Source organism: Pteropus medius, unplaced genomic scaffold (assembly GCF_902729225.1).
Source record: "Pteropus medius unplaced genomic scaffold, Ma_sr-lr_union100, whole genome shotgun sequence".
Lineage (NCBI taxonomy): Eukaryota > Metazoa > Chordata > Mammalia > Chiroptera > Pteropodidae > Pteropus > Pteropus medius.
The window spans coordinates 13,694,009-13,706,761 of NW_024345601.1; the positions used below are offsets into that span (position 1 = coordinate 13,694,009).

The window sequence follows — 12,753 nt, forward strand, 5'->3', positions numbered from 1 at the left end:
ATATTTTGAACTCCTAGGACTCTGAAAACCCTAGGACTCTAAAAACCCAGGACAAAACAATGTAAATATATAATATTCAATCGAAAATTACAAGCAAGCAAGGAACCAGGAAAATAGAACCCCTAGGACCCCCCAATCAATAAAAAAATAGAAATGTCAAAGATATAGAATTAGTAGAGAAGAATATTAAGAGCTAATATAGTCTGCATGATAAAGAAGACATGGAAACATGAGGAGAAATGGAAAATATACAAAGACCCAAAGAAAACTTCTAAGGAGAAAAAAAATCTGAAATTAAAAATACATTACATATAAAAAATAAAAACAGCGAATTTGAAAACACAGAAATAAGAACTATCCAAAATGATAGAAGAAAAATAATTAGGAAAAAAAATGAACAGAGCATCAGTAAACTATGAGACAATCTAAAGCAGCCTAAGATACATGTAATTGGAGTTCCCAAAGATAGGAGGTTAAGGGAGAGAGAGAAAAGATACCTGAAGAAATAACAGACAAAAACTTTTCAGATATGATGAAAACCACAAATCCATAACTAACATGGAAGGTATTATGCTACGTGAAATAAGTCACACAAAGAAAAATCCCGTATGATCTCACTTATTTGTGGAATCTATAGAACAAAATAAACAACAAAACAGAAACAAACTCATAAATGCAGGGAATAAGCTGACAGCTGCCAGATGGGAGAGGGACTGAGGAGTGGGGTGAAAAGGTTGAAAAAAGATTAAGAATTACAAATTGATAGTTATGAAATAGTCATGGGGATGTAAAGTATAAGAAATATAGTCAATAATAAGGTAATAACTATATAGTACCAGGTGGGTACTAGACTTGTCAGGGGGATCACTCTGTAAATTATATAAATGTCTAACCACGAGGCTATACACCTGAAACTAATATTACAATATTATAATAAACTAATATAACAGTGAATATTACCTGTAATTGAAAATTTTAAAAAACAGGGAGGTAAAGGGGAATAAGAGCTTCAAATATCCAGGTTTAAAACAAATAAGCTGTGGACATGTGGTGTACAGCATAGGGACTATTGTCATTAATATTGTGATAGCATTGTATGCTGTCAGAGGGTTGCTGGATTTATCATGTTTATAACTTATTTAAGTACATTAATGTTGGAAAGAAAAAAAAAAAAACCTACAAATTCGTAGATGCAAGCAGCTCAATGAACCCCAGGGAAAAGAAACAAAGAAAATCACATTTAGGTAAACCACAATCAAATTGCTGAAATCTAGTGAGCCAGGAATATATTAGGAGAAAATCTTGAAGGTAGTCAAATTAGAAACATTATATTCAAAGCCACAAACACTGGAATGACAGCAGATTTATTTTCAGAAACAAAGCAAGCCAGAAAACAAGAGAGCTACATCTTTAAAATACTGAAAGGAAAAAAAAACTGTCAACCTAAATTCTATGCCAAGGAACACTGTCGAAAAATGAATGCAAAAATAAAAATTTTTTCAAAAGATATACATAAGTTGAAAGAATTCATAGCCAGTAGATCAGCATGATAAAAAATATTAATGGCCATCATTCAAGCTGAATGAAATGATGCTAAATGGAAATCTGATCCTTCACAAAGGACTAAAAACCAGTGAAAATGATATGTGATTAAATATAAAATAATTTTGTCTGCTTTTCAAAATCTTTTATAAACATGACTGTTTGCTATGAGCTGACTTGTGTTCTGCCCCTCCCAAAATTCTTATGTTGAAGTGCTAACCCCCAATACCTAATAATGTGACTGCATTCAGAGATAGGGTCTTTAAAGAGGTAATAAGTTAAAATGAAGTTGATTGGAGTGGGCCCTAATCCAGTATGACTAATGTTCTTAAATATTGCCACATAGACACAGAAGAAAAACCATGGAATATCAGGTCTTCTATGAGCCAAAGAGAGAGGGCTCAAAAGAAATCAACCTTGCCAACACCTTTTAGCCATTGTATCTGTGAAAAAATTAATTTCCTGTTGTTTAAGCCACTCGGTCTGTGGTACTGTTACAGCACCCTAGCAAAATAAGTATACTACTTACAATGAAACAAATTAACAATGTACTATTGAGTTATAACATGCAGAAGTAAAATGAATGACAATGACAGCACAGACTAGAAGAGACAGACTTGCATGGTTCTTATGTCAGACTTATGAAATAGAATATTATTTGTAGAGTGTGATAAGTTAAAGATGTTTACTTACAAACCCTAGAGCAACAACCACCAAAAATAAGCAAACAATAAGAGAAAAAGTACAGCATAGCTAATAAGTCAATTAAAATAAAATAATTATTAAAAAATAATCCATTAATTCAAAAAAAAAGCAAGAAAATAAAGACTATAAATTTGAGTAGTCATTTTGCATCTGAGGCACAATAAAAAACCTAACTGGTCATTAAGATTGCACAAAGCTTGGCAGAAAAATGCTTCCTCGGACAAATAAGCCAATCTAATGCATTTTTCTTAATATGCTTTACCAAATTCAAACCATAACATACAATCTTATCTTTAGCTTTTGTTCAAAAAATTAATTCCCCTAAAGTCAATAATGATCATGTGCTTGCAACTAACTGCTATTTTAGTTAACGCCACCTGTCTGAAATCTGTGAACTAAAGATAAGGCTATCAGCTGGCTAACACACACAAAGACACATCTAAACTAGAAAACAGAATTCTATGTTTAAGAAAAGAAAGCCATATATATTTCCATTCCAAATATGCCAATTTATCATTTCCTAATTAGGAATTAGAAACAGCATATATTTCTAATAATTTTCTAATGACAGTACAAACCTATAGCAAAAGAAACAAATATTTTGGAATTTGTTTATAAAATTTTAACAATTTGACTAAAATTTAGCTATAACTGAACAAATGGTCAAGTTACAAGTTTTTAAAGTATAGTATTTAAAGTTTTTAAAATGTGGTATTAATTCATATAATTTAACTTTGTCAGATGTATTATTTGATGTCTAGCCTAGTAATTTTAAAATTTCCTTACCACAGGAATGACATGAGTGACACCGTCTCCACTGTCTATTACCGTACCAGTCAATGTCCGTTCTCCTACTTGTCTTGAGGTCCAGGATGCAGCTAAGGCAAGAACAGCCTTGAACAAAAAGAAATAAAACAGGTGAAAAATAAAAACAAAGAGAAAAAGTTAATAGAAAAAAAATATTTTAATGGAGTGCTTTATTTAATTTTAAATGTAGTTATTTCTAGGAATAAAATATACAAAATTAATTTACATTATGCAATCAAACTGTTCACATCCTACACTTTATTAAGACAAACTTACAGGCTTATATTTGCTTTTAGAGGCATATTTACAAAATTTCCATATTTTAGTGAAGGCCATTTTTCTCCTAAAAAAAAATGTGGAAGACTAACATAAAATTGTATACTACTACGATTACCAAGATTTAAACTATGTTTATATGGGACAGTCTGTTACAAAGTAGGTAGAGAAGCACACAACCAACCAACCAATCATCAGTTATTCAATACATAGATGGCTATAAACAAGTAAGCCTTATAAGGTTAGCTCCAAATTTTCTAAGTGTAACATGTATTCAGGAATATGGAACAAGTTACTTATCCACAGAAAAAGCCATTGCACACTTCCAAATGCTATGATTTAATTAGGAAACCAGGTTGAAAACATTTTTCTATGAAAAATCTTGACATCAGCAATAAAGTATAATTCTTTTTTTAATAAAGTCTATGAACTAAGAAATCAGCACAGCTAGTTCATTTTTTAAATTTAAATTTCATATTATCTAAGCCTCTAACAAGATATGTGACTAATAATTAAAAATAGAGCTACACTGGCTTTATTTTATCTACTTGCAACATAATAGCTGAAAGGGACTCAGAAAGATATCTAGGTCAACCTCTAATTTTAACACAGGATCACACCACATCATTGTGGACTAAAAGAACTATACAGTAGTTTATACACTTAATAAGCATTTGCAGTATGCCAGGTATCACATTTACTACGAGATTAAAAAATAAGAAGTGAGTTCTGATCCTGAGGGGTGGGACAGAAGCTGTTCCATACAGATACATACATGAATTAAGTGCAGTAAAATATTACAGGGATTTATGATATACAGGATACAAAGAGGCACAAAGGAGAAGGTGGTCAAATATACTGAGCAGTAAACCAGTCAAAACATACTATAAAAAAAAAGGACACAATGAAAATATTACAAGGATAAATGAATATATATATAAAGGTCTTGACGTGGAATAAACACATATTAGTTCCTTTTATTTCTGTCCTATGAAAGGCCTTGAATTATCCAAAAACCATTTATTGTTAATATTTCTTTTGCTGACTAAATAACTCCGTTTCCTATATGATTTCTAAATTACTGATTCAGGAGAGAACTATGACATGCTTTGAGACTGTGAAATAAGTGTGTTTATTGTGTGTGTGTGTGTGTGTGTGTGTGTGTGTGTGTGTGTGTGTGTGTGTGTAAAAATCAAATTAAACCAGATTAAAATTTAAGAGTGATGCTTATCTTGATTTATGAACTTGCTTACCTGCACAGCAATGTACAAGCCTGGAACATTGAAGGATTCGAACATTATTTCAGCAGTATATTCCCTGTTTTCTGGAGTATTCAGTGGAGGTTCAGTCTATTAAATTAAGTAACAGTTTAAATAAACAGTATCAGATTACTTTAATAACCTTATAATTTTAAATGAGAAATTATTTTAAACACTATTTAAAAGTCATTGAACTTAAAGGTAAAGACTGACATATAGAACAAGGAAAAACTACCACAAATTCAAACAGATCTATACATGTAAGAAAACAATATGGTTATTCACATAAAAAAAGAAACAACTCCTGTCATACTACTCATAAGGGTTAAACATTGAGATAGGGAATGGGGGGAGAAGAGAGGAAGGAGACCCAGTCAAATCACCTTGTAAAGATGGTAGTAACAGACCTCCAGGCAAACATGTCAGTGATATTTGCTAGAGAAAGAATCTTCATCTATGCAATGTTTACAGCAGGATGTACCTGGTCTGTCTATAATTATAGTAAATAAGCCAAGATTCTACAAATTTATGGCATGGCTTCCTGGAAAATGTTATGTAGCTGTTAAAAGTAAAATGAAGATGTTTGCACAGTTCTCTTCAATTTAAGTTATGTAGCTGCAGCATACATCACTTAGATGACTGCGGGTTAAGTCTGTGGCAAGAAAGGTCCTAGGGAACAGCATTGGCAATTCTGGAGTTCATGTTTCACCTATGCCTCATGATTATTTAAATCATTTAATTATTAAAGCTTGAAATTGGGTAAGATCTCTGATTCTTATGAGTCTGATTTGACAATCCAATCCTTTTTATTATCTCAAACATTTATACTTGAAAGGCAAAACTTTTAAACTTAAAACATATAGAATTATTTTTTTGACCTGAGGTAAGTCATCATTCCTTAAATTTAGAGAGCAAAACTGCAAAAGGAAAGAACACTAAAACTTAAATTTATTACAATTTAAAATTATTTTTAATTTTAGAAGACACTATAAAGTATGTTAAAAACTAACCAGAAGTCTTTTTCAATATGTAAAACTGCCTGATGTGCTTAAAATTATTTAGAAGGGTTTTGGAATTATACTGAAGAATATGAAGATTTTAATAATAGGTATATAAAAAATTAAGCAAACTAAAAAAACAAGGCAGTAAAACTATAAACTTCAAAACAAACACTAAGTTCAGAGGACTTCACAAGGAAAACATACAAGTGCTCAAAATCATTAGTCATCAGGAAAATGCAAATTAAAAACAAAATGACAGATCTTATCCACCAGAATGGTTAAAATTAAAAAGACCAACACACTAAATATTGGATAGAATGTAGAGCAAACAAATCACTAATATACCATGGATGTGTGTAAAAAGATAAAATCCTTTGGAAAAAGTTCTGAAAGTTTCTGAAAGTTTTCAATCATGTACCTATCCTACAACACAGTAATTTCATATCTAGGTATTTACAAAAGAGAAATAAAAACATGTCCACGAAATAACCAAAGAATGTTCATAATAGCCAAAATATTCTCAACAGAGAATGACTGCAAACAGCCCCTGGGTGATCATCAATAGGAAAATGGATAGTGAGGCATATTCATACAATGGAATACAATCCAGCAACACAAAACAACACATCACTGGTACATGCAACAACATGGATGAACCTCAAGATCATACTGAGTAAAGTCTTATTAGAGAACACATCTTGTATGATTCTATTTTATGAAATCTCAAATACAGGCAAAATCTGTGCTGGAAAAAATCAGAACAGTAGTTGCCTCTAGAGGCATGGGGGCAGGGATTAACCAGAAAAGGGCCTGAGAAAACTTTCCAGGCAGATTCATTCTGTATCTTGGTAAAGGTTAACGACACATCTGTCAAAATCAGGGATGAACAAACTACATCATACATCCTGTAGGCCAAATCTAGCCCATCACTCCTTTTATTTAAATACAATTTTATTGGAACACAACCATATCCACTCATTTAAGTATTATCTATGGCTACTTTCCTGCTACAACAGCAGAGTTGAGTAGCTGCAAAATACACCATATGGCCTACAAAGCCAAAAGTATTCACTATCTGGTCCTTCAGAGAAAGTCTGCCAGTACCAGGTCAAAACCCATAGAACGTAGGGTTAAGATTTATGCATTTTTTGACACATTAGATCAACTGGTCATAACTGACATTTACAGAGCATTTCATCCCAAAACAGCTGCTTATATATTCTTCTCTAGTGCACATGGAACATTCTCAAGGACTGACCACATACTGGGACACAAGAGATAGCCTCAACAAATATAAGAAGGTTGAAATCATACCAACCATATTCTCTGATCATAATGCTATGAAGCTAGAGATCAACTGTAAAAGGAAAATGGGAAGAACCAAATACATGCTACTGAAGAAATGACTGGGTCAGGGAAGAAATAAAGAGAGAGATCAGGAGATACATAGAAAAGAATGGTAATGATAGTACAACATATCAAAACATTAGGGACATGGCAAAAGCAGTCATAAGAGGAAAGTTCACATATCATTATGGGCCTACCCCAAAAAACAAGAACGAGCCCAAATAAACAACCTAACGTTTTATCTTTAAAAAACTAGTAAAAAACAAATGAAGTCTAAAGTCAGCAGAAGGAAAGAAATCATCAAAATTGCAGAAGAACTAAATGAAATTGAAAAAAGAGAAAAGAAAAAAGAAGTGCAACAAAGACCTGGTTCTTTGAGAATGTTAAAAATTGACAAATCCCTGACTAAACGCATTAAAGGAAAATGAGAAAAGACACAAATAAACAAAATCGGGGATGAAAGAGGGAAAATTATGACAGACATTGCAGAAATACAAAGGATCATACAAGAATACTATGAAAAAGTATATAACACCAAATTTAATAACCTAGGAGAAATGGACCAGCACTTAGAAAGTTACAACCTTCCTACACTGAATTAAGAAAAACTGGAAAATCTAAATACACCAATCAGCAGTATGGAAACTGAAACAATCAAAAACATACCAAAAAGTAAAAGCACAGGACCAGATGGCATCACCAGTGCATTCTACCAAACATTCAAAGAAGGTTTAATATCTTTCCTCCTCAAACTTTTCCAAAAAATCGAAGAGGAGGCAATACTTCTCAAATTATTTTATGAGGCCAATATCACCCTGATACCAAAACCTAGTAAAGATAACACAAAAAAAGAAAACTACAGACCAATATCGCTCATGAACACAGATGCGAAAATCCTAAATAAAATATCAGCAAACCAAATACAGCAACATATTAAATAGATTATATACTACGATCAAGTGGGCTTCATCCCAGGGGCACAGGGATACCGTTCAACATAAACAAATTGATTAATGTGATATACTACACAAACAAATTAAAAAATAAGAATCATATATCAATAGATGCAGAAAACGTTTTCAACAAGATACGGCATCTATTTATGATCAAAACACTTAACAAAATCAGTATAGAAGGAAAGTAGCTTAACATAATAAAGGCCATATACAACAAACCCTCAATCAACATTATACTTAACGGTGAAAAACTAAAAACCTTTCCTCTAGGATCAGGAACAAAACAAGGATGTCCACTATTGCCACTGTTATTGAATATAACATTGGAGGTCCCAGAGAGTGCAATCAGGCAAGACAAAGATATAAAAGGCATCCAAATAGGAAACAAAGAAGTCAAACTGTCACTATTTGTGGAGGACATGATTATATAGAAAACCCTAAAGACTCCACAGGAACATTACTAGAAACAATAAGTAAATACAGTAAAGTTTCTGGATACAAAAGCAATGTTAAAAAATTCATAGCGTTCCAATACTCTAATAATGAATTGTCAGAAAAAGAAGTGGAAAAAGAATCCCTTTTACAATTGCAACAAAAAAAAATAAAATATCTAGGAATAAATTTAACGAAACATGTGAAGGACCTATATAATGAAAACTATAAGACCTTATTAAAAGAAATTAAAGAAGATACAAAGAAATGGAAAGATATTCCAGGTTCCTGGACTGGAAGAATGAACATTGTTAAAATGACCTTATTATCTAAAACATTATACAGGTTTAATGCAATCCTCATCAAAATCCCATTGGCATTTTTTAAAGAAATAGAACAAAAAATCATCAGATTTACATGGAAGCACAAAAGACCTCGAATCGTCAAAGTCATGCTGGAAAAAACAAAAAACAAAAAACAAAAAACAAAACCTGCAGGCATCACTCTGCCTGACTTGAAATTATACTACAAAGCGACAGTAATCAAAACGGTATGGTACTGGCAGTAAAACAGACACACGGACCACTGGAACAGAAGAGAGCCCAGAAATAAACCCATGTTTATATGGGCAAAAAATATTCAACAAAAGATCCAAAAACATACAGTGAAGCAAGGAAAGCCTCTTTAATAAATGGTGCTGGGAAAACTGGAAAGCCACTTGTAAAAGAATGAAACTAAACTATTGTCTATCACCACACACCAAAATTAACTAAAAATGCATTAAGGATCTGAATATATGACCTGAAACAAATTGCATGGAAGAAAACATAAGGAACTAAATTCAAGGACCTCGGACTTAAAGAGGATTTCATGAATTTGACCTCCAAGGCAAGGGAAGTAATAGCTGAAATAAATAAATGGGACTACATCAAGCTTAAAAGCTTCTGCACAGCAAAAGAAACCATCAACAAGGTAAAGAGACAACCATCTGAATGGGAAAATATATTTGCAAGCAACACGTCCAATAAGAGCCTAACATTCAAAATATACAAAGAAGTCATACAACTCAATAACAACAAAAAAACAAATGATCCAGTTAAAAAGTGGGCAGAGGTCCTGAATAGACACTTCTCCCAAGGAGACATACAAATGGCCAAGAAACATATGAAAAGATGCTCCATATCGCTAGCTATTAAGGAAATGCAAATCAAAACCACAATGAGATACCATCTCACACCTTTAGAATACCTGTTATCAACAGAACAAGTAATAACAAGTGTTGGAGAGGATGCGGAGAAAAAGGAACCCTCATACGCTGCTGATGTGACTGTAAATTGGTACAGTCACTATGGAAAACAGTATGGAGGTTCCTCAAAAAACTAAGAATTGATCTACAATATGATCCAGCAATCTCTCTACTGGGCATTTAGTCCAAAGACTTAAAAACCCATATCTGAAAAGATATTTGCACACTGATGTTCGTAGCAGCATTATTCACAGTGGCCAGAACTTGGAAACGACCAAAGTGTCCCATGATAGATGATTGGATAAAGAAGCTGTGGTACATATATATAATGGAATATTACTCAGCCACAAGAAGAGATGAAATACTGCCATTTGGGACAGCATGGATGGACCTTGAGATAATCATGCTAAGCGAAATAAGCCAAAATGGAAAAAGTGGAAAACCACATGATGTCACCTATATGTGGGATATAAACCCAAAAGCAACAAATGAACAGGACAAACAAGCACAGACTCATGGACATGGACAATGGACTAGTGGTTACCAGAAGGTAGGGAGGGCGCAGGGAGGGACAGGCGGATGGAGTAAAAGGGGTCAAATATGTGGTGATAGAAAGAAATCTAACTATGGGTGGTGAACAAACACTGCAATGTATATATATATGCCTCACTGTTGAATTGTACACCTAAAACTTATTGGATTTCATTAACCAATGTCACCATAAAAAAAAATTATGCATTTTTATAGCATGTACTTTTTATATATAAAAAAAAATTATAAACAAATAATAAATTCTAGTTGATATGCATGCTAAAATATTTAAGGGTGAAATGACTCATTTTGAAGTGATTTAAAAAATAAGATGGACTGATGAATGAATAACCCAATAGATGTCATAAAACAATTATAATAAAATTAATTGTTGAGTCTAGGTTGTGGGTATATGAGTGTTCATTGTAATGTTCTTTCAAATTTATGTTTATGGTCCAGTCATAAAGAATACAGGTGAATCATATCTTATCGTGCCTTCCCAATTTTTTTTTTTTTTTACAAATACAGCAAGACCCTCAACCAGCAAAAAGATTACAATTTGCTTCATTATAATGGTCTGGAATTGAATCCTCAATATCAAGGTATGCTTGTATTCACAAATTTTGTTATGATAAAATATAAACTATTGATTTAACCAAAAACTATGACATAACTATATTGTGGTAAGAGGGAGAAGATATAGATTCCGTATTACAAAAAGGAAAATAAAAGAAAAAGAATAAAACCCTCATCGTTCCTATTATGTAGTAGAGAGTGTATAATATTTAAAAAACAAGTAAGAAATAGAAGAAACACTGTTTAAATCTATAAAATACTATTAAGAAAAAATTCTAAAAATTTAAAATATTAGCCCCTGGGAAATATGAATCAAGGGTTGGGAGAGGTAAGAAGTAACAGTGCTATTCTTTTGTTTTAAATCTTACAGTATTTGATTTTTTTTATGCTATGAACATGTATTGCTTTGGTATAAAGAAAAAAGTTTAAAAATTAAGTTAGATTATATTTATTGTTACTAAAAATTACAAATAAAGTAATCAGACTAGTTATTAAAAAAGGAAAGTGCTATGTTTCCAACTTTTTTCTGAACCTCACTTACTATTCCTACCATAAAGGTTACATATTATCAAAAAAAAATTAAGTGCCTAAACTTTGGTGCTTCAACATGTTACTACTTACTCTATTGGAACCCAGAAATGGACAGTCTTAAAGATGATAGTTTTCTAAAAAAGTCTTTTAGACATGACAATTTAATAAACAATAAAGTATGCTCTACTGAGTACAGATGTGATTAAAATATTCTCATTAAGTTTCTTCAAGATTCCTCCATGAAATTATTATCTGTACTTACCAAAAGAAAATAATGGTCTTCAGGTTCTGCCCTTAAATATTTAAAGATCACTTGTTCCATAAACCTTTCCATCAAATCCCAATCTTCAACTATACCATGGCGGATAGGCCACTATTAAAACAAAAAATATATAAATTAAATCTTATTAATATCAACAATAAATAAAACTACCAAAAAAATTAAAACTCAGGGAATACTAGATTATTAGTGGATATTAGATGAAGACGGCATTTCTTCAGTGTGATAACCATGCTGTAGATCATTCTTTAGGAGATGCATATGTAACTATTTAGAGATAAATTATTTCTATGACGTATTTTCAGATGGTTCAATTAATGTAAAAATGTTAAAAATTACAACATTTTAATTTTTTAGATTTCTGAAAATTTTGTAATGAACTTAACCTATTAAAATTAAGCCTGTGAAAATTATAATTACAATTTAATTTTTAATTTATTAGCTCTTTCACAGATACTTGTTGTGTGCCTAATAAATGAAACACAACTGTTAAGTATATACCAAGAATAATCATAAATCAAGCATGTAAAATTTTATAAGAAAAGCTGTATAAATATTTGTACAGACCCATGTTTCCAAAACTGAGTCCCAAGGTACTGCAGCAAATTCACAAAGACAATACAAAGTACTTTAAATTTTCCAGGGAAATATAGTGATACTCAAAATCTGAATGCTAAAAACCCATGAGTACTACTCAAGTTTCCTCTATTACCTCACTGACACAAACGCTAAGGACACGAACACCCTGCCCACAAGAAACTCAGTCTAATGAAAGAAACAGATACAAACGTTATACCGTAAGTTTTAAAAGAAATAAAGTATATAAGACAAGATGATAAACTTAGTTTCTGAGGGAAAATATGAAGGTTCAGAGGTCATCTCTAAGCTGGGTCTTAAAGGAGCAACCTTGTCAATTTTATTTTCTTGGAAGAGGGGGAAGGAAAAACATGTAGCCAGAGAATAGAAAAAGATATATTCAAAGACAAACACTGCATAATATACAAACACTTGATTGGGATAAAGGGAACCAGATTCTCAAACACTATAGTTGCCTTGTACCTGGGTTTTATTCTACAGAAATAAAGCATCAGTAGAAACTTTTAAGCAGGGGAATGACAAGAACACCTTTGATTTTTAGGAAGACTATCATAGCAGCACTGAGAAAGCTAAAATGAATCTTAAAAGAACCAAACAAGAGAGAATAAGAGCCTCAACTATGGTATGAATGTTAGGCCAGGTTCAAGATTTCAGTCAATAAGAATGA

The 12,753-nt window shown here is 32.1% G+C and overlaps 1 protein-coding gene across 2 annotated transcripts in view; it reads right to left on the minus strand.

Annotated features, from left to right (window-relative positions):
- The window catches only part of ACTR3 (actin related protein 3), a 56,652-nt gene that overhangs the window by 16,637 nt on the left and 27,262 nt on the right, over positions 1-12,753 (minus strand). Inside the window, exons 4-6 of one of the 2 annotated variants that reach the window (XM_039874511.1) lie at positions 11,472-11,582; positions 4,584-4,679; positions 3,034-3,141 (exon numbers count right to left, since the gene is read on the minus strand). In XM_039874511.1, coding sequence (XP_039730445.1) covers positions 3,034-3,141; positions 4,584-4,679; positions 11,472-11,582 — 315 coding nt within the window. The remainder of the gene's footprint in view (positions 1-3,033; positions 3,142-4,583; positions 4,680-11,471; positions 11,583-12,753) is intronic. The other variant, XM_039874513.1, reaches the window with a different exon arrangement.